The sequence below is a fragment of the Haliotis cracherodii genome, unplaced genomic scaffold (assembly GCF_022045235.1).
Source record: "Haliotis cracherodii isolate W230 unplaced genomic scaffold, xgHalCrac1.p SCAF_9, whole genome shotgun sequence".
Classification (NCBI taxonomy): Eukaryota; Metazoa; Mollusca; class Gastropoda; order Lepetellida; family Haliotidae; genus Haliotis; species Haliotis cracherodii.
Genome location: NW_027266343.1, coordinates 2,449,653 through 2,473,129, shown reverse-complemented (window position 1 = coordinate 2,473,129; position 23,477 = coordinate 2,449,653). Strand labels below are relative to the sequence as shown.

The window sequence follows — 23,477 nt, the reverse complement described above, 5'->3', positions numbered from 1 at the left end:
GCATCGAAACAAGCAACTGGGATATGATGACATGCATCAACCAAGTCAGCGAGCCGGAGCATCCGATCCCGTTAATTGTCTGTTAATTAGCATGGAGCGCTCGCCGCGCTCGAAGACCAATTCTAATCCCGAACTTCAGGGGTAGCGGCGCCTCAGACGACTGGGCCACCAGTGTCCCCCACACAACCAGGGGACGCAGTCATACTCGGATTACCAACGGGGTAACGTTTGAGTAGAGCGTGTAAAAATGAACTGACAATGTCAAAATGTATTTTCGTATTTATTTCACTAATAGGAAATAAATTGATATCAGCAGTGACTATCCGACACTGTGACGTCATCCAGAGCTATATTTGCCCATCGGTGAGCTACTGCAGTTTCAAAGATGATCTGAAACAGAGGCGAGAGTGAGTGAGTATGATTTTACGTCGCTTATAGCACTATTTCAGCAATATCACAGTGAGGACACCGGAAACTGGCTCCAAACATTGTATCCATTGGGAAATCGTATCCTGACATGACAAGCGAACTTGGCTACCCTTCCCCAGAGTTAAAACAGTTTGGTGTATGAGTGAGTGAATGCTGTTTTTCAGGCAGTCAGCAACTTTATAAGGGTACTGGGGACCTTTTTAGTATTTTGTCATCGAGTCCTAAAGGGAAGGTTTCTTAAAACAGTTAATAAGCGAGTTTGGCACAGGTTGCTTTGAACAGTATTTCTGCTGAAAGGTTAATGGTTCGGCGAAATCGTAAGGTGAGTTGGGTTAAACTGTTTGTAGTGAAGTGAAATGGGTTTAACATCGTGTACAAGATTGTTGCACTTATATAGCGACGTGCATATGTAAGTATGTGTGTGCGTGCGTCGATTTTATAGGGCTAGCCCACTGAGGTAGTATCATACACGTTAGTGACACCCTTGGTATTCTAGTGACTATATGAACTGACACTACTGGTTTTGATGGCGATGCCTGGGTTACCTTGTTCACAGATGTGACACCCCGATGTCAGTTCCTGGTCGCCATTTAATGAATTCATTTAAAATCATTTTCTGACGATTGTTATTTGCCCCCATACCAAAACCCGAGAGTTCACATAATCGTTTGAGTGAATATATTAACATGTATAGAAGAATGTATGATTTAACCACTGAACCCCAGAAGCAAGTCCGTGTTGTAGATTAATCTTCGTATGACAACCAGAATGGTGTGACTGGTTGGTTTGTTGTTTTGCGCCGCACTCAGCAATATTCCAGCTATATGACGGCGGTCTGTAAATAATCGAGTCTGGACCAGACAGCGATTAATATTATGAGCATCGATCCACACAATTGGGATCGATGACATGCATCAACCAAGTCAGCGAGCCTGACCACCCGATCCCGTTAGCCGCCTCTTACGACAAGCATAGTCACCTGTTACGGCAAGCATGGGTTGCTGAAGACCTATACAGAATTGTGTGAAGCTGTTTGGAGATAATGCCTGTTGAAGTTTTGAAGTGTTGTAATTTAAAAATGAAAGTGGAAAGGGTCCTGTAATTTGAATTATATTATAGTTTGGGTATCAGAAACATTTTTATACAATTATTGATTCTTAAATATTATAAAAATATGCATCTTGTGACATGCATATTTTTTGTAAAAAAAGAATGTTAATCAATGTTCCAAATATGTTGTTATTTTCAATAACAACATTTACACCACGTTACTTGAAGCATAGTTACTGTTTGTCCGTTCGGAAGTATTTATTGACATATGAGTGCATGAGTTAATCATTGAAATCCAGAAGCAAGTTAGTGTTGTAGAGTTTTGAAGTTTTGAGGTGAAGTGAAATGGGGCTTAACGACGCATACATATCTCTGGGGACCAAGGAAACGTATCTAGACAACAGGTTTCTCTACCTATCCGATATGAAATGTGACGAACCAAGAGAAAGGGGACCTTATGGGTGCCAAGATACAATTGTGCTGTGACGTCAACTTTAAAAAAAGCGTATTTTTCTCTCGTTAGTTCGTAATGTAATTAAAACATTATTTCAAGGCATATCAGCATGTCTACTTTCAATTAAGCAGACATTATATAAAAAAAATAAATTATTCCATTAACAGTCATAAGTCTGAAAATGGGACTCTGTAGGAAATGAGTACAAATGGTTGATGCCATTTATTTCCATTTATATAACGTCGGTTTTGTAAATAATCGAGTCTTGACCAGACAATCCAGTGATTAATATCATGGGCATCGATCCATGCAATTGGGATCGATGACATGCATCAACCAAGTCAGCGAGTCTGACCATCCGATCCCGTTAGTCGCCTTTTACGACAAGCATAGTCGCCTTTTACGGCAAGCATGGGTTGCTGAAGACGTATTTTATCCCGGATCTTCACAGGTCGGGGATCAAAGGAAAGTATCTACATACTATTTCCACTAGAAAGGGTTTCTACTTGGCGAGAATTCCCTGTATCGTCAGATCTTGCGACAAGCATGTGATTCTGGGGACATATTTGGACGCGAATTCCAACATGGATAGCGGCTGTACTCGTACCTTGTACTTATTTGAGGTTGGTTTTATTGGAACCGTTATCTGGGACCAGTCTTTGAACGTAGGGTTGAGGTATACAGTTCTCCAAACCGTTGTCTGCGAGCCGCGGCCATCTCGTAGATAGACTGACATGATGCCGGGCGAGAAGCCCCACACGTATATCCAGAACCGAACACATCCATAGTGATTGACAGCTGTGAGGGTGGGACTGACAAGTCGTCCTGCTTTCCCTGTCTGTGAAACATACAACACTGACAGATGTTTTTCAAGCAATAACACCTGTCTAAACATAGACGTGCAGCGTCATCAGAACAAGCTTTATCTGTCAACTATGAAAATCTGCAGATAATCTGGATCTATCACTAAGAAAGAGTGTTCGAAACCTCAGATTGATTGATTGTTGTTTAACACCGCACTCAGCAATATTCCAGCTGTATGACGGCGGTCTGTAAATAATCGAGTCTGGAACAGACAATCCATTGATTAATAATATATCATGAGCATCGATCCACGCAATTGGGATACGATGACATGCATCAAGCCTGACCACCCGATCCCGTTAGTCGCCTCTTACGACAGGCACGGGTTGCTGAAAACCTTTTCTACCCCGGATCTTAACGGGTTTATGTATGATAAAAACAACAACTCTTATCAGATTTACAACTGACACCTGGACTAGATGCACTTTACATGGATATATCACTGCGACATGCCACGGCCTAGATAAGACATGGAAACTTGGCAATGTGGCCGTTGTCATGAGCACCTTTAATTTTTTTGATAGTTATGAAAATTTCCTGAAAGTAGGTTTTGCTTCATGTATATTGGCCAAACTTTTAGCTGAACATTTTGAACAGATTTAGTTTCCGATTGCTGGAAATTGCGTTTTTGGAAGTTCATATTTCAACCCCGTAGGTTTGTTTGTTTGTTGCACTCACAAATATTCCAGCTGTATGACGGCGGTCTGTAAATAATCGAGTCTGGACCAGACATCCAGTGATTAATATCATGAGCATCGATCCACGCAATTGGGATCGATGACATGCATCAACCAAGTCAGCGAGTCTGACCACCCGATCCCGTTAGTCGCCTCTTACGACAAGCATAGTCACCTGTTACGGGAAGCATGGGTTGCTGAAGACCCTTTTAACCAGGATCTTCACGGGTCGAGTGCTCTTGTATATTTTCCCCTTCCCGTTACAGCCCCATGCTTGAGTGGTATACCTGAGACGGCGATTTTCTGCTCATGTAAAACCCACTGCGACGGTCTTGTTGTTTATGGTCATGTGACGGTCCAGCTACCGGAAATGACTGCCGTCTGCTCCACCGAGGTGTGACGTGATTCTCATCCGTAAATCCGCACCAATCGACATCGAAGTCGCACGTGAAAGACACTTTGAGATCTGTTGTATTGGGATACTGGTATGAAATCTATATGGAACAAGTCGTGGATACAATCAACATTTAAAATACCACCTTCGATCCGATGAAAGAAAATAAACCTTGTCACATTGAACATGTGTTTGTTTGTTGTTTAACGCCACACTCAGCAATATTCCAGCTATATGATAGTCTGTAAAAAAAAAAAATCGAGTCTGGACCAGACAATCCAGTGATTGACATCATGAGTATCTATCTACGCAATTGAGATACGAGCCTGACCACCCGATCCCGTTATTTGCCTTTTACGACAATCACACAAGTACTATTACATCAGTATAGAGTATTGATACAGTATTGGACTGTACAAGTTATCAACTCGGAACCGATAAGTTGATGGATGAGTACTGGTCCACCCCATCGAAGTACGTTGTTTGGTTGGTTTGTTGTTTAACCCCCGCACTCAGCAATATTCCAGCTATATGACGGCGGTCTGTAAAAAAATCGAGTCTGGACCAGACAATCCAATGATTGATATCATGAGCATCGATCCACGCAATTGGAACACGATGACATGTATCAGCCAAGTCAGCGAGCGTGACCACCCGATCCCGTTAGTCGCCTTTTACGACAAACATAGTCGCCTTTTACGACAAACATAGTCGCCTTTCACGACAAACATAGTCGCCTTTCACGACAAACATAGTCGCCTTTTATTTTTATTTATTTTAAAAAAAAATCTATCTAATCTCCAGACAAAATCCCAGACACACCACACACTGCCGTTTCTACAATCTCCATGACCTCATCATTGTCTAACTGGGTATCCCAGCGACAAACCATTCAATCACTGACCAGTTACTTAGCAACACTTGATCCCCACCCCGTCAGTGTTTACATTCGTTATCACATCCCGTAACTACTGGCTAGCGACCAGTTATCGCCATTTGTGAAATATACCATGTATAAAGTCGACTGTACCTTTAACATCCATTTTTGTGAAGCCATGAGCAAAAACCTTATTTCTGTCCGTGGAAAAAGTTTGGAGTAGATTTCTGTTGTAACGCGACGAGAGGGAATCAAAACAGTTAAAATAGAACTTTTCCGTTGACTAACTGTACCAGTTATCGCTATTGTTTAAACAGCAAGCGCAACGTTATCTTTGGTTTGGCTTGATGTTTTACGCCGCACTCAGCAACATTCCAGCTATATGACGGCGGCCTGTTAATAACTTAGTCTGGACCAGACAATCCAGTGATTGACATCATGAGCATCGACCCACGCAGTTAGGATCGATGACATGGATGCATCAACCAAGTCAGCGAGCCTGACCAACCGATCCCTTTAGTCGCCTTTTACGACAAGCATGGGTTACTGAAGACGTATTCTACCCCGGATCTTCACGGGATCGATGGCATGCTACAACCAAGTCAGCGAGCCTGACCACCCGATCACGTTATTTTATCCATCCAAATTTAAAAGTAATGTTTTTTCCCCCAGCAAATTTGTCTGCCAACTGACGTAAACCAACATTCCCAAACATTCGATATACACATCCTCATCCACAACACTATCTGCTATGGATTTCGCCACATGTTCAGATAATGCAACTTTTCTAGGTTTTAGAATTGTAATTTTGGGAATAAATTGAAAAAAACAATCTCATTAAAATCAGATCTTAGTTCTCGTTACCGCTAGACAAAGATCTGAGGACATCCCATTAGGGTTCACGTCAGAACGACCTTTCATCCGACCAATCAGAGAGTCGGTTATCAGGTCATGAAAGTGACAGTCGGAATGTGAATTCTAATCATGCAGTCCCGAAAACTTTAAAACGGGGTATTCGGAACGATAGTTACGGGATTAACGACTGTATCTATACAATCTAGACTATATATTAGCCATTCGAGAATGTTCTTTTGTTCAGGTTTCAAATTTTTAAGCGAGAACTTGTCAAAATATGTTTCGATGCGTAGTCGCCAATTTGAAATTGGTGCCGTAAAGCACGAGAAAGCTGCTTTCTGACTGGCTAATATCAACTTCTTGTCAGTAATTTCATTGGTCGGACAGAGTTCGCGAAAGGTCGGTCTGACGTGACCCGTAAGGGGATGTCCACAGATCTTTGTTTAGCGGCAGCGAGTACTAAGATCTGATTTTAATGAGATTGTTTTTTTACAAACAAATAGTAAGCAAAATGAAAGAACTGCTAAGAAAAGAAAAGTAAATGAACATCATCGTGTTGTTGGATTTCTATTTACGTGAGGAAGTCACGTGACTCCACACGCGTGTCTTTTCTAAACTTGTTTTTGAGCAAGGAACTGACAGTCCAATAAGTTTGTCTGTTGTTGTTAACGCCGCAATTGGCAATATTGCAGCTATGTGAGGGCGGTCTGTAAATAATCGAATCTGGACCAGAAAATCCCGTGATTCATTCACATCATGAGCGTCGATCTTCGCAATTGGGATACGATGACATGCTTCAACCAAGTCCTACCACCCGAACTACGTGCGTTAGTCGCCTCTTACGACAAGCATGAGTTGCAGAAAACCAATTCTGACCCAAATCTTCATGGTTTCAAGTTGAAAATGATTCAGCTAATCTAGCAATTGAACATTTCGGGGTTTTGGAATACCTTTCTTGTGAAGGAGAATCAGGGATTTGTTCGGGTGCTGGCATGGTTCTGGGATAAGCTCTATCATGCTCACGCCAACCGTCAGTTGATCTTTCACAACACCTACAAACTGGATCTGAATCACATGGAAACAGCATGACTAAATGTGTGATGCTATCATGTAACTTTGCATGCAGCAATATCAAGGCGACATGTAAATGAACGCCCGTACCAGACAACACAGTCGTCTGTGGCATAAACAATGGCTCAGAGGGTACTATAACACACAGCCTCTAAATCTCCAGGACTCGCATTTCGGTAAACCTACACATACCTCTGGATCCATTTCCTTGGATCTCGCCATCTCAAAGTACCCGCGCTTGATTTCATTAGCGAATTTGCTTTGCTACGCTACTTAGTCTTACGGACCAATCAGAATGCGACTTACAAACCAGTCTCAATGTCAGGAAGTAAGCTGGTTTCCGGCTCCTAATGCGCGGCGTCGTCAACTTGCGATATGAGAGACGGGGCCCAGCAGAGGCGATATGAACAACATGGCAATACGAGTTGCCTCCCTTACCCATCCTTTTTCCTCATCTCGGCGTTTCACTGATCGGTGAAATATTCATGAAAAATCAAGGACAGGTAATTTGAGATTGCGAGAACTACGGGAATGGATCCAAAGGTTAGTGTAGGCTTATCGAAATGCGAGTCCTGGAGATAGAGAATGACAGTGACCACCGGATACACAGGACAATGTGACCACCGGATACACATGACACTGTGACCACCGGATACACAGGACACTGTGACCACCGGATACACAGGACAATGTGACCACCGGATACACAGGACAATGTGACCACCGGATACACATGACACTGTGACCACCGGATACACAGGACAATATGGCTCTGACGGCAAGAAGGGGATCGTGGGGATCTTAAAAGCGGCCAGACTTGACTTGCTGTTAGTAGATAAAGAGGAATAATGAAAAGACAATGGTCAGATAACACATATCTAACGGATAGCTCTGTCAAATTGATTGGGTGGTTTTATGCTGCTTTGAACTATATTTCAGTTGTACCACGGCGTTTCAACTTGATGTGAGAGGAAAGTGGGAAGTGTTATTGTGCTAAATCTAGCTTTCGATCCCACAATTAGGTTCCTGGTACGCCAAAGGGACTCAAATCTGTACAACCACCTAAGGGGATTGTGACCTCCTTTATAGTGTGTGTGTTTTGACGTTCAATTTTAGCTACTTATTACACATTATTTAGCAAATCGCCATAAGTCTATCCACAAAATTAAAGTGATGTTTATGCTAAAATCGTCCTTAAAAATTATTTGTTCTGATCGCACTTACCATAAATCTGTCTGTGCTATTGATAGACAGCTCAACGGGCGACCACTCGCCTTTCCCAGATCCAGGTGTGCCCCAAAGATACCATCTCCCTGTCCTCTTGGTTGTCATGGCAAGCACGTGCATATACCCACGTGACTGCGCAGCATTAACGAAGTAGAGAAATTTGAGACACCAAGAGCCCTCTAAAATGGAAAATAGGTCAGTGAATGAGTTGTTTTTTATGCCGATTTTAACATATTGCAGCAATATTGGGAATCGAACCCTGGGCTTCAACTCGAGCGAAACTTTAACCACTAGACTACCCATCGCCCCTGAAATAAAATGAGTTAAGGTGAGGTGAAACGGGTTTAACATCGCGGCCAAGGTTATTACACTTATATAGCGACGTGCATGCAGGTATCGGGAGTAATGCTGATTTTATAGTGGTAGCCCACTGAAATACCATGCCTTAGTTTAACATGAATACGCCACTCAGACACGATATACTGACACTGAGCTGACCAGTCCTTGTGTTAGCCCTTTATGCCGAGCAGCAATCAGGGTAATAACAAGTACCATCTTTTAACGTCTTTTGGCATGACGCGGCCGGGGATGGAACGTCTGACCTTTCGCTTTCCAGGCGGACGCTCAACCACACGAGTGAGTGAGTATGGTTTTACGCCGCTTTTAGCAACATTCCAGCAATATCACGGCGGGGGACACCAGAAATGGGCTGCACACCTTGTACCCATGTCGGGAATCGAACCCGGGTCTTCGGCGCGACGAGCGAACGCTTTAACCACTAGGCTACCCGACCGCTCCTCAACCACTAGACCACGGAGGCAGTGAAATCAAATGATGTCTCTGACTTAAATTGTCGATCGAGCCTGGCCACACGATCCAATTTAGGGTCGCCGCTCACGTTTGTTTGTTTGTTTGTTGTTTAATGCCGCACACAGCAATCTTCTTGCTATATGACGACAGTCTGTAAATAATCGAATCTGGACAAGACAATCCAGTGCTTCACATCATGAGCATCAATCTACGCAATTGGTATATCATGACATGCAATCAACCAAGTCAGCGAGCCTGACCATCCGTTCCTGTTAGTTGCCTCTTAAGACCCGTGAAGATTCCGGGGTAGAATAGGTCTTCAGCAACCCATTTCGCCGTAAAAGGCGACTATGCTTGTCGTAAGAGGCGACTTACGGGATCGGGTGGTCGGGATCAGGTGGTCAGGATCGCTGACTTGGTTGATGCATGTCATCGACCCCAATTGCGTGGATCGATGCTCATGATATTAATCACTGGATTGTCTGGTCCAACCTCGATTATTTACCTACCGACCGCCGTCATATAGCTGGAATATTGCTGAGTGCGGCGTTAAACAACAAACCAATGACAAGCAGAGGTTGCTGAAGACCTATTCTCTTCCCGGATCTTCACGGGTCTTTGGGCAAGGTGAACTTCTGGTTGACAGCACGAGCACCGATTTACGCCGTTGTGATACGATGCTACGTGATCAGACACAAAGTCTGGAGTAGAACAATGGTGCTGTTGTGCGCTGTTTATCTTCTTACCAAGTATTTCAGCACTCCTTAGAATAGCCTTCCCTGCCTGGGGGGCGTTACGAGAATCTATGGCGATATAGGACACTCGGTCTTCATCATTGTCAAGTGAAATCTTGTTTATCTGAAAACAGAAAGAAAATATTAATATATGAAACATTTTCACGTCATCTTTGTGGTTTGGGTATAGTTGCATTCAGCCATTAGCAGTCGTGGGCGTACATGCGTATATGCGCGCGCGTGCGTTTGTGTGTTTCTGTGTATTTGTAGTTTACGCCGCAACATTTCAGCTTTATGACGGCGATCGGTAAACAATCGAGTCTGGACCAGACAATCCAGTGATTAATATTGTCAGTTTTGATCGACACCCTGGTTACGCTCACACACAGTCAATCAGCTGATCTAATGTTTGTTTGTTGTTTAACGCCACACTCACCAATATTCCAGCTTTATGCCGGCGGTCTGTAAATAATCGAATCTGGACCACGGAATTTGGATACGATGACATGCATCAACCAAATCAGCGAGCCTGACCATCCGATCCCGTTAGTCGCCTCTTACGGTAAGCATGGGTTGCGGAAGAGGTATTCTACCCCGGATCTTTACGGATCGAAAGTTTAAACTATAATCTATTTGAACATAGTCCCGACCGCGATTTTTTTAAAAAGTGAATGTCCTTGGACATCACAATTTATGATATAGCAACACAAAACAGTGTCGAATAAAGATTTTCTGTTCCGCAACTTTCATGTGAAATATATGTGGTGTGTGTTGGAAAAGCAAAGATGGCTCTTACTGACAGTATAGGACTCACATGGTGTCATAATTAGCAGTCCTGCTCTCTGATTCGTCTATCTCACTTTAAGGAATAATAATGTCTTTTATCAATACGACAATAATATCCATGCATATATACTCATACTCATTCCATGTAATTATGACAGTTGTTGTACGTACTACAAATGTCTTCCAGTCAATGTCGTCCTCTTTGCTCTGTTGGAAAGGACATCTGGCTGCATCCGTGTCTTTGAAAGTACAGATGACATGAGTATCTACAAAATGAACAAAAAAAGTCCCTATGTGAATTATACATGTACATAATATATGCTTCTCAACATTTGCTAAGAAACAAAATGGTCAAAGGTGTAGTCCTTAACAAATTTTGAGTAGTATATACAACAGTAGATGTCATTGCACTTACTTCCTAAAGATCCCGGTTAGAATAGGTCTTCAACGTCCCATGCTTGCCGTAAAAGACGACTATGTTTGTCGTAAAAGGCGACAAACGGGATCATGCTCATGACTTGGTTGATGCATGTCATCGTATCCAAATTGCATGGATCGATGTTCATAATGATAATCATTGGATTGTCTGGTCAAGAGTCGATTATTTAAAGACTGCCGTCATATCACTGGAATGTTGCTGACTGGGGCGTAGAACAACAAACCTTCCTTCTGGACATCTGTTTTGTGCGACAGTCAGCTATATTGCATATGTGTTACATCTATATCAGGGCGGCCTAGAAATAAATCGAGTCTGGACAAACCCGTGATTGATATTATGAACAACGAGGGCTGCGGGGTACGATGAGACGCAAATCAACTAAGTGACAAAGCCTGAGCAGCTGATCCCTGCAATCGACTCTTGACATGCATAGGTTGCTGGGGACCTTTATCCTTCCCATGAATCTCTACGGGTTACTTACTCATGGTGGGTTCGCCCCTATGATGTTTCTAGCATTGTCACCACCCCGTGCTCGTGGGTTTCATCAACGTGGAAGGCGTGTCAGACCTGCATCACTTCGGGCTTTCCTCCCACTTTAAGCTGACACGCCGTGATGTAACTAGAATACTGTTCAAAGCGGCGTTAAACCCAACTCTCATTTTAATCAACAAATCAAGACACGGCCTGGTTCTATCGAGAGAGAAAGCAGGGAGTACCCACATCTATTACATTCCACATACGGCAATATTTCTCATACAGAAGGAGCAAAAATCTGCTCAATACATTGCTTCAAATAAGGCAGCGGTACTGTTCGTACAATTTTCACTTGACTAGAATACTGTTCAATCGGCGTTAAACCAAGCTCACTTATTAACTTACTGATGGGTTGAACGACAGCTATGTGAAGAAGGAATCCTCGTTTTGCGTGGTAATACTTATTGCGGCTCTCGAACTTCACCATGACCAAGTTAGTGGTAGAATTCAGCTCCAAGGGTTTCATTGAGCGTCCACAGAACCTGAAATAGATTCAAAAGTGAGGAGCGGGCGGAATCACTCATATACTGTGTGCAAAAACTGACGGAACAGTTGTAGAAGCCCGAGGTTTTCCATTAACTGCCGGACGAAAGAGGGCAGTTGAAAAGACCGAGGGCTTCTGCAAATGATAATGCCCTGAAAAATAGCGTTACCCTTATAATAGAATATAGTCGTGTTCCGTCAGTGACATTCGTGTTGATTGCAGTAAATGTTTCAAAACCGATGGTCTTTTCAACTGCCCTCCTTCGTCGGGCAGTTAATGGAAAACCTCGGGCTTCTACAAATGATAATGCCCTGAAAAATAGCGTTACCCTTATATCAACAGCCCTCACATCATTGACATGTACCGTTAGCAAAAAGCTATCGATTTAATCTGCGTTCAATATAAAGTGAACGGATATTATTGAGTCTGCAATTCTCCTGACATATCGTGAGTTATGTAAATAATAAAGTCTTGGCCACGCAAGCCAGTAATCGGGTATGATCTGGTCAGGCCGTTTACAAGACGAATGCGTATTATTGGTGGTTCCAGAAGTGTCCTAGCTCTCTTAGATGAAAATAAATTATATTCAAGCATTTGATTAATAATCCTGGCAAATTTACATTTGGACAACGGGCAGACTGACGCTATTTTCACCAAATACGAAACAACGGAGATAGCTTCAGATTGTAATTAGAGTGAACTCCCTTTCCCAGTGTGACTCCAAGCTCCTTCCCAGCGCGTGACACCTTCGTTACACTCTCGGTAACATCGCTGCCACCAGTGTGGGCGCGACCATTACAAGAATCTTGAAATTTGCCCTCTAACCCCATATGTAGTAACGTTAATACTTTTGTTTATGTCTTTGGGAATGACATCATAGTTCATTTTGAAAAGGTTTACGACTGACCATGTTTTCCAGATGAATTTACTTTGTTGTTTTAATAATCAGAATGGTTCGAGATTGCAGACTAACGGTAAATAAGCCAACTTCTCCCTTACATTCTTACTATATGAATTAAAGATGATACTTTTAATGAAATAGAAATTCAAATTGACAAACAAAGAAGGTAATTTAGCAGCGATAAGTGTATTCGGCGTCACGACAGTCGTCACTTGTTTGTAAACATAACGGTCATTCGGTTGCGAGTTCAACTCCAAGCATGGTTGGGGTCACCTATCACAGTGGGGAGTTTTGACTGGTGGCAGCGATAGTATAGAGAGCTCAGCGAACGGACTATCGTTGTGAGGAGCTTGGTGTGACTCGTAAGCTCCTTCCCAGCGCGTGACACCTTCGTTACACTCTCGGTAACGTCGCTGCCGTCAGTGTGGGCGCGTCCATTACAAGAATCTTGAAATTTGCCCTCTAACCCCAAATGGGAATGCCATCATAGTAAATTTTGACGATCGGAAAATCACCCAACTTCCCCCTTACATTCTTAATATACCAATTACATGATAGATGAAACGAAATAGAAATTCAAATTGACATACAAAGATAATTATTAAACATAACGGTCAGTCGGTTGCGAGTTTAACGCGAAGCATGGTTGTAGCAACCTATCACAGGACACAGCGATAGTATAGGGAGCTCCGCGAACGGACACTCGCTGTGAGAAGCTTGATGCGAATCACTGATAATTCGGTTTCGCACTTTACACAATACCAAGGGGAGCGAACTCGTACCGAGGGCCAGGTTGACCAACGAGGTTGAAGCGGACTTCGACCCAGTGGTGACAATATCTTAAGACGCGGTCATAGGAAAGGTCAAGGATGAGATGCATCTTCATTGTCGTACCCTCTGGACTCTATAAATCAAAAACATAAATTTCACATTGGGCTTAATGATATACATTTGAACACGAAATAAAATATAACTTCACTTGAAATCCCATTTGTTGTCATGGAAATGGTAAAAAATAATTTTCAGAAAACACAAGTTTAGCATGAGCGCGATAGGTATGCACAGTCATGTAATAAAATATAAAACGGTTTCTGATGGACAGCACCTATTCAAACAACTTGCCACTTAGTGGAAGTGAAGAATAACATGGTAGAAGCCTTCAGTGAAGGGTGTGAGTAATTTTGAGACATTAAAAAACAAGTTTACCTTAATAAGCCACACAGCCGTTGTGTGTTCGTGTTGTCTTGGCGACTTGATATCGATGGACTCTCCAAACGATACTTGGAACACACCACTTTTCTCTACCCAAAAACAAAATATTGATTTAACTCCCTGGATGCCAGAGGGACATATTCAACCCTCACTTTGAAGTCGAATAAAATTCAATCTGCATCCCGCACACAGACACACCTCACAGTTTTGAATACTGTTGGAAATTCCCTGTTCTATGATGTCATCCACTTGCATTTTAGGCCAAACAAAATTACTGAAAATGACCCCTGAAAGTTAGGTACATCGTAAATGTCGCCATTTTTTACTAGTTACTAAATCACCACTCGCGGCGTTATTTACAGCAATTCTCGCCAAACCTTTACTTTTCATATCTAAGGAAAATGTGCGTCAGAAAAAAACTCGGCATCCAGAGGGTTAATTCGCTGTTCAGAGAGCATGTGTATATGAATCACTATCAAATATTGATGATACCAGGTGTTCGCGAAAAGCGTATCCTGCCCCACCGTTGGCACCTGTCACAAACACATGTAAAGCCAAGGAAACTGTTCAACTGAAACATGTATTACTTTTAGATTTCATAATTCACCTATCATGTATACGCTGTAAAGAAACCCCTTGCAAAATTAGTAAAATTGGTAATTATACGAGTGTTGCCGACATTCATACAAATTTAATACCAAACATGAAGTAGTCATTTCTGCGTTGATTGGGACTGATTTGTGTGGACAGAATGAGGCACTGCAGAAATTTGGAAAAAACAAAAAAAATAGCAAAAACGCAACCACATGAGAGTCTGGCACCAAAACACATCAACATGACATGCACGTGCTTGGTTTATCATTTTGCATGCAATCACAATCTTACAGCAAGTAAATAGCGAAAACAGAGCAACAACACCATCGGCCGACTGCAAACAGTGCCAGGTGGCACTAAGCACAATTACAATACTGAGGAACCGTTATCAGACACAGGGGACAACACGGGTACTTCCCAAGTCCGGTCGACCACGTATCACGATTAGCGCACAGGACAGATTCATAGGCTACGTCACGTACGTTACAGAATCACCACAGCCACCTCTAGAAATACGACAATACCAGGATCGTGCGGATCGTAGACGTCGTGTTTACAAGCTTAAACGTTATGCACGAAACTGCAGACAGGAAGTGGACAGATGTGGTGGTGGAAGTGTGGTGATGTGGGCAGCAATCTCCTACACTGGTAGAACAGATTTGGTGCAAGTTCAAGGGAATTCGGGATCTGACTGCTTCCATGGGACGACGGTCAGTCAGTTTTGGACTCAGTGGCCAAAGAACAGATGACCTTCATCTTGCAATCTACTATTTCATGTTTGCCATATGGAACCCGGGTAAATAATAATGATATGTGTCAATTTTGAACAGTCAAGTACGATCTGTTGATTTATTTATATGATATATAAAATGTAAAAATAACGATTGCGTTTCTTTTTTTGCAGAGTATATTCTTGGTAATTATTAGAACTAAATTTAAAGGCAATAAATCATATACACTAAAAATGTTACATTACATCGGGCATATCTTATCAGTAAGTATATGGTATTTAAGAAGAAGATGGGTTCAACAATGCTGGTATTGTATGATGTCCTTCAGATTTTGGTTTGGATTGTTTTATACCGCACTCAGCAATATTTCAGCCATATGACGGCGGTCTGTAAATAATCGAATCTGGGCCAGACCATCCAGTGATTGTTATCAGGAGCATGATCCATGCAATTCGGATCGGTGACATGCTTCAACCAAGTCAGCGAGCCTGACCAACCGATCCCGTTAGTCGCCTTTTACGACAAGCATGGGTTGCTGAAGACATATTCTACCGCGAATCTTCACGGGTAGATGTCCTTAAGAAACGACGTAAGATGTCATATAGCTCACCTTCTGAGTAGCGAGAGTTGATATTCTGACAGCGAGAACCCGCGAGACCATCTGGACAATGACACCGACAAGACTTGAGCAGGAAGCCCCCGTTTTCACAGCTCGGGGCATTGGTGCAGCTGGCTTAAATCACCATCATACCAAGTATTGTTAGAAATTAATAAAACTAATCTTATGATATGTTCTGCGTCAGATAGACATGTTCTGACGTCACGATGACGTCTGTGTTTCTCTGATAACTGAACCCTCTCGGCTAGCAGAATGTGTGAAAAAATAACAAAATCGAAATTACGTTAATGAATATTTAGAAAACTTGATATTTGCTTAATTCGGTATCTAATTCGCGAAGTGGAATGGCATGATATATTTTAACATTTGGGATAAAAAAAGAAAAGCTCTTATCATGAAAAGTTGTCATGTGCTGTAAAAAGTCCGAAAGATTTCCAGGATCCAATTCCATTCCATTTTCAACCAATCATATTGCAGCATTCATTTTCAAATTTTACAGTTATTATCCCTGATCTTACCGTTACCTTCCTGTATTCTGATTCTTTATGACTTTTACTTTATAAACAGACAATAGGGATATCAGTTACCTGCACATTTGTAAGCTTGGTTCACCTCCTGAAGGTCATAGAAACTCAGCTTCCGTCTCTGGCCCATGAGAAAGGTCAACAAGTGGAGTTTAGGGGAAATCGTTCTACGCCCATTTTTGCTGAAAAACTGAATCCAAATTAAGAAATAAGCAGTGTTTCTCGTTTGCATGATAGGAGTTAGGGAGTGAGTGAGTTCGGTTTAACGGCGCTTCTAACAATATTCCAGTTATATCAATGAAACTTATGATCGTGGGTTCGAATCCCGGTTCGCTCCAATTGTGTTTCTAGGTTTGTCTGCACCACACCCGTGGTTTTAGGTTTCGCCGAAGTGGTAAACGTCTGAGACCTGCATCACTTCGGGCTTTCCTCCCACATTAAGCGGACACGCCGTGATATAACTGGAATACTGTTAAAAGCAGCGTTAAGCCCACTGTAAGTTTTGTTTGTTTGTTTCTTGTTTAACGCCACACACAGCAATATTCAAACTATATGACGGCGGTCTGTAAAATAGTCGAGTCTGGACCAGACAATCCAGTGATTGACATCATGAGCATCGATCAACGCAATTGGGAACGATGACATGTATCAACCAAGTCAGCGAGCCTGACAACCGGATCCCGTTAGTCGCCTTTTACGACAAGCATAGTTGCCTTTTACGGCAAGTATGGGTTGCTGAAGACGTATTCTATACCGGAATCTTCACGGGTCCCACTGTAAATGTAAGATGAAAAAAATCGGGCATTTGAACATGTATTTCAAAGTTTTCCGCAACTTTAAAATGTCACATTTACAGCGAGCAACAAACGGCCTGATCGTAGCTAGCTATGTTATATATCAGGACTGGGTTTTACCTTTGGGCCGTAGTGCATGATGGAGCCGAGGTCGTAGCTGGCCCTGTTTGCCAGACCACGTATTATCACAAAGTTGATCATTCTACCGCCCCTGACATTCTGTTTATTGACAGTCACGTGATCACGTCTGTCAGCTCGAGCTTGCTCGTGGAAGAAGCCTATGGCATGGCCGATCTCGTGAACAATCGTTCCCCTCTGTGGGATAAGGAGAAACGTGCACTCGGTTAACACAATAATTGAAACATGCTGCGACGTGAATGAATGAGTGAAAATATGAGAATGAACGAATGAATAGGTAAGTGAGTTGAGTTTAAAGCCGCTTTTAACAGTATTCCAGTTATATCACGGCGTGTCAGCTTAATGTGGGAGGAAAGCCCGAAGTGATGCAGGTCTCAGACGTTTACCACTTCGGTGAAAACCACGAGGTGAGTATGGTGCTGACAAACCTAGAAACATAATTGGGGCGAACCGGGATTCGAACCCACAACCATAGGTTTCTGACTCCCCAAAAGCAGCAATTCTGCTCCTTAGACGACTGGGAAATATGATTATGAATGGGAACAAATGAATAAATATGAGAATGAATTTAGAATGAATGAATGAATGAATCAAAATGAATGAATGAATGAGAATATAAATGATTATGAATAAGGAATTTAGGAATGAAAATATGAGAATGAACGAATGAATTGAAAATAAATATGAAAATGAATGAATGAATGAGAATGAATGAATGAAAGAATAAATATGAGAAAAAGTGTTGTTGAATGAGTGAACATGAGAAAAAAATGAATGAGAATGAATGAATGAATGAATGAGAATAAATATAAGAATGGACGAATGAATAGGAAATAAATAGTGGAATGAACGATATCGCAACTCCTCTACTCACGCGCATGCAGTATCTCTCATTGAGGTAGACTTTAAGAAATCCGCGCGAGTAGCCGACACGAGACGCACACCTGACAACACACAGACACGTGACAGGTGCATGGGTGATGAACTAGGATGGATACATGGAGTATTAGGAAAAATCGTATGATGAAAGTCTTCAACAGCAGGTTGTCAAGAGTCATGTGAGTGAGTGAGTTGAGTTTTACGCCGTTTTGAACAGTATTCTAGTTATATTACGGCGTGTCAGCTTCATGTTGGAGAAACCCTGAACTGATGCAGTGTCAGATGTTTAACGCTTTGTTGAAACACAAGCACGGGTATGGTGCTGACAAACCTCGTCACATAATCGGGGCGAATGGGTATTCGAACCCACGATCACAGGTTTCTGGCGCACCCAAGGGACGTAACTCTGCACAGCGAATCAAGATCAGTGTGTTATGGTACGAAGGAAAACCTAAATATTATTAGTGCAGATTGTAAAGAAGCCATTGTGGAAAATGTATCTTTAGGCGTTAAGTTATGGTAATTTGATGTGGTAATATATTGACACAAGATTCCATAATGTTTATACTTTTGTTTATCTCTTTGGGAATGCCATCATAGTACATTTTGTAAAGGCTTGCGGCTGACCAGATTTCCCAGATGAAATATAACTTCGTATATTTGATCAGATTGGAGTGAGTGAGTATACGCCGCTTTTAGCAATATTCCAGCAATATCACGGCGGGGGACACCAGAATTGGGCTTGACACATTGTGCGTGTATGGGGAATCGAAACCGGGTCTTCGGCGTGACGAGTGAACGCCTTCACCACGAGGCTACCCCACCGCCCCCGACACGACTTGGTCGATGCATTTCATCGTTTCCCAACTGCATAGACCGATGCTCATGAAGTGTCTGGTCTCGACAGACCGCCGTCATATAGCTGGAACATTTGTGAGTGCGAGGTAAAACAACAAACAATAACATACCCTCTTCCAGTTCCAAATGAGACGATAGCCCTGTGGTTGTAATTTGAACTGCGATACTCCTTTGTTCCATGTTTGAGGAACCTAAGACACGTGTTCTGCTCCCAATAGTGGATTGCCTTCAACACCGCTGTGTAAGATTTTTGACGCTCTGGAACATACATTGCCGTCATTCGTAATAATTCCTAGCAGTCTGATTGGCAAATCACAGTCTTGTAAAATCCCCAAGACGGCTGACCAGTCTGTGCGGCTTCACGACGTCAACGTGCCCTGTGTGACGCCACACGTCACAGACCACGTTCGCACCCAGAGTCAATTACCTGAAAGTCTGTTACAAGAAATTTATTATTGCACTATAAATATTTCGCCGAAAATTAGTATCTAACTTGTATAGCGTATATATACAATGGTGATTTACGACTTGAACTTTCTTCTCCACACCTCGACCTTCGTCTCCACCCATGAAGATCCTGGGTACAATAGGTCTTCAGCAACCCATGCTTGCCATAAGAGGCAACTATACTTGTCGTAAGAGGCGACAAACGGGATCGGGTGGTCAGGTGGTCGGTAACGCGAACACTAAAACGAACGGCGATTCATATTCAGAATATGACAATTAATTTTTGTGTGTGGAGAAACATAGCGAATACAATCCTTTGTGTATTTCCTTTTCATATTCCGATTAAATATCCCATATTAAATATTTCACTGTAAACTGGATACATCTTGAGACAATCCGACAATCCCCTTTCTTGCACAAATGTCTGTCTGCTCTGTTTCTCTCTATAAACTATGTTATTATTAATAATAAAAATGTTTAAAAAACCTGTTATTATTAAATGTATACTAAATGTAATTCAATGTTTTGAACTGAACTGAATTATATTAAGATACTCACTGAATGCTCTCCTTCCAGCCGCAAACCGCCATAGCACAATCCCTTTGGGCCACAGATAGTACTCATTTCTTATGATTTTCCTCTTTGCCTGCAGCAGTTTGAAAAGAGGCACATGAATATATAACATTCTTAGTCACCAGCAGTGAATGGGTACCCGGTAGGATGAAAGACTGTTAAACTGACGCCTCACGGTAACCCCGAGGGTGCTGACAATGAAAATCGATCCAATGACCGGGGTAATGATGTAGCCCTTTTGGCATGATTTGGGGTGTGGAATTGGCAATCATAACAATAATAACAAAAATAAATAAATAAATAAATAAAATAATAATAATGATAATAATCAGCCTGGATCACCAAAACCCTCGTGTCTCCATTTATTTATTTATTCTGAATATAATAATAAAAATAATTTTAAAAAGATATAGATATGGGTAGAACTAGATACCTTGTTGTCTTGAAGGAACTGTTCCTTTTGTTCTGGAGTAAGAAGGAGATCGCCGTCAATCGCGTTCCTCACAGGGTGGAGGAGGTTCTCGTCTTCAGGTTCCTGGCTCAGGAGATCGTACAGAAAGGACTGCAATGAAAGATGAAACCAGTGCTTGTTTGTTTGTTTGTTGTTTAACGCCGCACTCAGCAATATTCCAGCTATATGACAGCTGTCTGCAAATAATCGAGTCTGGATCAGACAATTCAGGATTGACATCATGAGCATCGATCTAAGTTAGCAACAGGGATACAATGACATGCTTCAACCAAGTCAGCGAGCATAACCACCCGATCCCGTTAGTCGCCTCTTACGACAAGCACGGGTTGATGAAGACCTTTTTTCTACCGGATCTTCACAGGTCCACTGCTCCACGTGACAGAATGGCCTACTCATGGAAAGTCTTTAGTTTTGCGTTTAGTGCATACGGGACGTGATAAGTCTAGCCTTTTTCTCGGGTTATGTTTAATGGCAAAACTTACTTGGTAGGTCTTTCCGTCCTCTACGTCAATAAATCTGCCGAAATGGCGAGCAAGGTCCAAGGACTGGTAACACTGAAATGAGCATGTGATGGTTACAGATAGCATCATCATTATCATCATCATCATCCATATCATTAGCCAATCATATTTACAATGCCATTTAGTCGAACGGGCCAATCAGAATGCGAGTTACAAACCAGTCTCAATCCTGGGTTGGCGATATCAAAAACATGGCGGTCAGTATCAGTTAGGGGTGACTATTGGTCTGGAAATCACTATTGCATAACTATTGATATTGCAAGCAACTAGTGCGATAAATATCGATAGTTTTCAGTGTATCATTTCAGATAGATTTTAGAGTTGAATCAAACCTTGGAACTGAGTTTCCTTTGAATGTGATGGATGACCATAACAAATAAAAAGTAAAGTTTGAGATGTGACTGATTTGTTTTTTCTTTACCCTAATAATTTAAGAAAAAGAAACTTCCACATTACCATGTGTAAATTACTACCACTCATGTCAATAGAAAAACAAATTTGAACAGCATTGCATGTATTTTATAGAAACTGTAAAACTATGGTAAATACAATCGAAGCTACCGATATTCTTAACTGAAATCGATACTATTGGTCGGAAACCGATTTAACAATCGATTTATTGACTTTAAGTGCTAACTAATAGCAATATATATATAATTCGATTATCATGACACCCCTAGTATCAGTAAGTACGACAGAGTATGAAAGAAAGTCAACGTTGAAAGAATGATTGACAAATAAAATAAGCCCTAAAATATTTTTGATGGAAAGGATGTCTGAATGTCTATATAAACCGTGGGTCGCCACTCCCTAGTCCCATATCTCGACGTTTGATTGGTCGGTAAATGTTAATGTATATCGAAGGCGGGTGATATAAGATTAGATCATGAGAACCACGGGGATGGATCCAGGGGTTGGAGCCGATTTACCAAATTGCAGGCCCTGGAGATATAGAGGACGAGATATGTTGTGCTGAATACCTGTTCTGTTTCCAAATACCATAGCCAATACTTTGTGGCTTTGTATAAAACACGCCCCTCCATCACCCTCGAGGATATACAAACTGACGTGTGTCTATTTATAGTCTCCAATGAAATGAGGCCGTTTATAACTCACGGAAGTCAAATGAAAATTGTACGGACAGTACCGCTGCCTTATTTTGAAGCAATGTATTGAGCAGATTTTTGCTCTTTCTGTAATTGGTGTGGGTGCTCGCGGGCTTCCCTCTTGATGGAACCAGGCCGTGTCTTGATTTGTTGGTTAAAATGAGAGTTGGGTTTAACGCCGCTTTGTATAGTATTCTAGTTATATCAGGGCGTGCCAGCTTAATGTGGGAAGAAAGCCGGACGTGTTGCAGGTCTCAGAGGTTTACTACTTTGGTGAAACCCACGACAAACCTAGAAACATAATCGGAGCGAGCCTGGACTTGAACCCACGATCATAGGTTTCTGACGTGCCCAATTATAAGGCCACCCGTGCTCCCTTGTTGATTAAAAATAACGACTGCACTGCAAAACGGTCGGAGGAATTCACGGGTGATGGGAAAGGTATTGAACAGAATATATAACGTCAACGCCAGAGAATACGCAGTCTCGATGATCAGTCGAAACAGATTCCAGTGTTCGTGTATTCACGGGCGATGGAGAAACGTAGGGTATCACAAAAGTGATGTATTGACGCAGGCGTGAGACGTGTAAGATAGTAAAGTGAGTGTTTGTTGTTGAAACGCCGCATTCAGCGTTATTTCAGCATAATGACGCCGGTCTGTAAATAATCGAGCCTGGACCAGACAATCCAGTGATTGATATCATGAGTTTCGATCCACTCAATTGGGAAACGATGACATGCATCAACCAAGGCAGCGATCCTAACCAGCCAATCGCGTTAGTTGCCTCTTACGACAAGCATAGTCAACTTTTACAGCAAGAATGGGTTGCTGAAGGCCTATTCTACCTCGGATCTTGACAGGTTGCGAGTATCCTGAACAGTATGAAGTGAGAGGGGTGCCTAAGACGACGCACGTTGACAACGTAATCAAACCTGCGATCGCTCTGAGAACCAAGGGACAAGACTTCCCCCTAAAACATATGTATAATCATTAAAAGGATTGAGCGGCAATGCATGCAAATATAACTTTTGGAGGGGGGATACGGGCAGAAGTCTTTCCCATAGTTCTCTCTCTATATATATAAATATACACACTTACATTCGGGAGGATAATGACAGTCAATACTTGCAAAAGATGAAGCTTCAAACAGAGGCTTGATTCATCCATCTTGCCGTCTTAAACCGTCAGTTTCAAGCCTCAACAGTCTTCGGTTTGAGAGAAAATTGAACTCACTGATCTCATCTAAGTCATTGTGGTGTGTTATATAGAGTTGGTCGGATTGATTGGCTTGTCGCCTCGAAATGCACGCACCCAAGCTGATGTTGTTCGAGCAAGAATGATCTTTATTGATTTTGCAAGGATTGTTCGTGGCATGGTTTTCACGTTCGAGAATAGGTCTTGTTGGGGTTGGGTTCAAGGGT

General features: G+C 42.1%; 1 protein-coding gene across 1 annotated transcript; it reads right to left on the bottom strand.

Annotated features, from left to right (window-relative positions):
- Positions 1–309: 309 nt before the first annotated feature.
- LOC139453420 (protein SpAN-like) lies at positions 310–23,223 on the bottom strand. Its single transcript, XM_071235115.1, has 19 exons — positions 23,155–23,223; positions 20,910–20,981; positions 20,389–20,517; positions 19,941–20,028; positions 19,046–19,193; positions 18,073–18,142; positions 17,181–17,375; positions 16,330–16,456; positions 15,734–15,856; positions 13,793–13,887; positions 13,369–13,490; positions 11,547–11,683; positions 10,400–10,494; positions 9,455–9,566; positions 7,896–8,077; positions 6,551–6,665; positions 3,762–3,940; positions 2,541–2,771; positions 310–390 (listed from the first exon to the last, which is right to left on the bottom strand). Exons 1-19 carry the CDS (start codon positions 23,221–23,223, stop codon positions 310–312), a joined length of 2,370 nt encoding a protein of 789 aa, XP_071091216.1.
- Between the last annotated feature and the right edge of the window lie 254 nt (positions 23,224–23,477).

Bases quoted from the DNA above. Each gene is read 5' to 3' on its own strand.
- LOC139453420 (XM_071235115.1), bottom strand. From the start codon at position 23,223: ATGGATGAATCAAGCCTCTGTTTGAAGCTTCATCTTTTGCAAGTATTG. The intron at 20,029-20,388 runs GTATCTAGTTCT...AAACTGCTGCAG, and splicing joins AGTTCCTTCAAGACAACAAG to GCAAAGAGGAAAATCATAAG. The intron at 17,376-18,072 runs GTGAGTAGAGGA...CTTATCCCACAG, and splicing joins ATGAGAGATACTGCATGCGC to AGGGGAACGATTGTTCACGA.